Here is a 3,474-nt window from a genome sequence, read left to right on the forward strand (position 1 = left end):
ACTGTGTCCCATGCTACATTAACACGTGCCATGAATGGCATTGAAATTCACGAAATGAATTACAGTACCTTGAAATTCTCTTTCTCTTAATAATTTATTTTTGACACAAACGTTTCTCTAAACTGTTTTCCTATTCACTTGCAATGAGTGCTATCTTGTCTAAATCCCACTCTAACACATGTTATTTTTTAAACGTGTGTGAACAGGAAAATGTATTTGATCATGTGAAGTGGGTAGACGAGAGATTCCTCACCACGCAGCTGTAAACCAACAGAGGCGGAACTCGTCCAATGCGCACAAATCACAGAGCAGTACGTCGCACGACGCACTGGAGTGCCACCGCCACTAGTAGGCCTACCGTCTGCCTGTGGAAAAAAAGCGAAAAGGGCTGGGCTTAGAGAGGAATCAAACCACAACCTGGGCTGCGCCTCCATCACAAACCAGTTTGGAAGAACGTTTGTTCTAGAGGAGAGTCTAGTGCCTAATAAGTCACCAACTGTGGCTCAAAATACGGATTTCTCTGCGCGCTCAACGTTAAGGAGGCAGCCTCAGAGTTTTGTTTTGAAGTCCATCTTGAGGTGCTAAGGCTAATATAATTTTCTGCAAGTGTAGTTAATCGCGTTTGTTGTTCTGTATTTGTGCTGTATTTGTTTTGTTTTGGTGTGCGCAATGATGGCCACTTACCAAAACCCAGAGGATGACGCAATGGCCCTGATGGTCCACGACACCAACATGGCGAAGGATAAGGAGCGACCCAAAGAGGAACCGGTCCAGGAAAAAGTTTCGGAGAAAACGGACCCGTCTCAAAAACCACCGTATTCGTATGTGGCTCTCATTGCCATGGCCATCCGGGAGAGCACTGAGAAGCGCCTCACTTTGTCTGGTATTTACCAGTATATCATAACCAAATTCCCTTTCTACGAGAAAAACAAGAAAGGCTGGCAAAACAGTATCCGGCACAACTTGAGTCTGAATGAATGCTTCATCAAGGTTCCTCGCGAGGGAGGCGGCGAGAGAAAGGGGAATTACTGGACCCTTGACCCGGCGTGCGAGGACATGTTCGAGAAGGGAAACTACAGAAGGAGACGTAGAATGAAACGTCCCTTCAGACCTCCACCGACCCATTTCCAGCCCGGGAAATCCCTCTTCGGCGGTGATGGGTACGGCTACCTGTCCCCTCCAAAGTACCTGCAATCCAGCTTCATGAACAACTCATGGTCGCTGGGCCAGCCGCCCACCCCGATGTCCTACACCTCCTGTCAGATGGCCAGTGGCAACGTGAGTCCCGTCAATGTGAAAGGACTGTCCGCTCCCTCCTCATACAACCCGTACTCCCGGGTGCAAAGCATGGGTCTCCCCAGCATGGTGAACTCTTATAATGGCATGAGCCATCACCACCACCCGCACGCTCACCATGCCCAGCAGCTGAGCCCCGCGACCGTTGCGCAGCCCCCGGTATCCTCCAGCAACGGAGCGGGCCTGCAGTTCGCCTGCTCCCGCCAGCCTACCGAGCTCTCCATGATGCACTGTTCGTATTGGGATCACGAGAGCAAACACTCTGCGTTACACACGAGGATTGACATTTAGAGTTTACGAGAGGGCCACTTGTAAAATGGACTCTCGTGAGAGAAAGACAATAAGTCTATTCCTGTGTATTCAAACCAGAAAAAAAGTATTTTTGAAGAGACAATACTATGACGGGCTCTTTTGATCCAAATAATGTACTGAACATTCATATGGAAAGATATACAAGTGGGGATGCTGAGAGGATTTTCAAAAACTGGAAATGGTGATATTAAGAGGTCTCGACTAGGCACGAGGTAAAGCAGAACTTTTGGGGGCCATTTCGTGCGCCTTGGACTGAAGGCAACACAACAGTATGTTATAAACATTTGTCAAATCAGACCAGTTCCCTATTCACGGGGATACATATTCAAAATACAATTAATTGAAAACAAAATACACAAAACCCTCCCCCTGTCTTGGAATTCAAAACATCACCTGAATGAGTGATCATTTAATTAGAACTACGTATTTGAACCAGTATCGTGAACTGAGCCAACTCCAGCAAGATCAGGTGAAAATTGGATTATTTAGCCTGTCTTTATTTTTTTATATATTTTTTTCCGTTTCACAGTACTTAATCGGAGTGCAGGTGGAAAGAGAGAGAGAGAGCACCGTCAGAAGGAGCAATACCAAAGATGTGTTTGTTACTTCTGGGGTCATTGACTTTGTAGGCTTCGTGACCTCTGATAGAGATGGTTTAGTTTCCGATAACATTCAGTCCAGTGGCAGATTTTTTTTTACCTTTCTTGTTTTTTATAAACGTAATTATTTTTGTCTCATTCATGTTGGGACCATGTTAAATTAGCACTTTTCCCTCTTTTTCTAGTTTTGTGAATGTCTTAATAAACTTTTTTTCAAAGTAAAACATTGGTCATTAATTAATCCTTATTTGTGCGAAAACTGTATTATATAAACGTATTAGGCTTGCAATGTAGTCTTAGAGCTATATAGTCCACAGATGAAGTTGGAATTCTGGAGCTGGAATTCTGTCCGTGAATGCTCTTCACTTAGGCCTAAACCCGAGTGTGTATTTTTAGTCTCGAAAATGCGTAATGTTAAATTGCACTTATTTTAAAAACATTGACATGTAAAATCTCAAAATATCTAGCAGATGCGTAATAAGGCCTAATCATTTTGTACAATATAGCTACATTTCAGGGAGTTGGTTGGATATTTCAGTTTTATACATTAAATATATATTATTCCTTTCGAAAGTAGTTTTGGGAAATGCCATTTCATTATAAACTATTAGAGCTGTTGAGCTATTAGACCTTAATGGAATGAAAACACAGCATGGCCTACTCTGGGGACTTGCATGCATTACAAAATGAAACATTGAACTTTTGGCTTATCTGAACAGTCTACATTCATTATTAGAGTTAACAAATACGTCTATGGCATCTCATTTGTCAGCAGAGTGCAATAATGGAAGAGAGAAAACCAAGAAAAAGCCGTGAGTGTTTAGGAATACGTTGTGAACTTTTTAGAGGGTTTTTTTGGCAGGCGTTGCTCCGAGGCCGAATGCTTAGGAGAAACAGATGCTGCAGAAGTTAAGGGTCGTCATCAAAGTCATTCCATTTAATCATTATCCCGATATGATATAGGCTAACTAACCTACATTATGTGTTTAAGCTAATTGTGGCTTCAGCTCCATTAGCTTTTCTACGGAGCATTAGGAGATTTTTTCTGTGTGTTTACCAACTGCTCATGCATAATTGCGCATTGGCACTTGATTATTACTATTGTATTATTATTAGTATTATACATTATTATTATTATTATTATTATTATTATTATTATTATGGCCTGTTATTATCATTCACAATAAGGTGCATTTGGTGAACCAAGGAGTTTAGCCATGGATGGCTTCAAAATCATTTTGCCATCCACCCAAAACGTTCGGTTACA

At 42.2% G+C, this 3,474-nt stretch overlaps 1 protein-coding gene across 1 annotated transcript; it reads left to right on the forward strand.

Annotated features, from left to right (window-relative positions):
* Positions 1-203: 203 nt before the first annotated feature.
* LOC118397566 (forkhead box protein L2-like) lies at positions 204-2,431 on the forward strand. The gene has a single exon (XM_035792464.2). It carries the CDS (start codon positions 670-672, stop codon positions 1,585-1,587), a length of 918 nt encoding a protein of 305 aa, XP_035648357.1. The 5' UTR covers positions 204-669; the 3' UTR covers positions 1,588-2,431.
* The last annotated feature ends 1,043 nt before the right edge of the window (positions 2,432-3,474 follow it).

The sequence above is a fragment of the Oncorhynchus keta genome, chromosome 18, assembly GCF_023373465.1.
Source record: "Oncorhynchus keta strain PuntledgeMale-10-30-2019 chromosome 18, Oket_V2, whole genome shotgun sequence".
Classification (NCBI taxonomy): Eukaryota; Metazoa; Chordata; class Actinopteri; order Salmoniformes; family Salmonidae; genus Oncorhynchus; species Oncorhynchus keta.

Bases quoted from the DNA above. Each gene is read 5' to 3' on its own strand.
- LOC118397566 (XM_035792464.2), top strand. From the start codon at position 670: ATGATGGCCACTTACCAAAACCCAGAGGATGACGCAATGGCCCTGATG.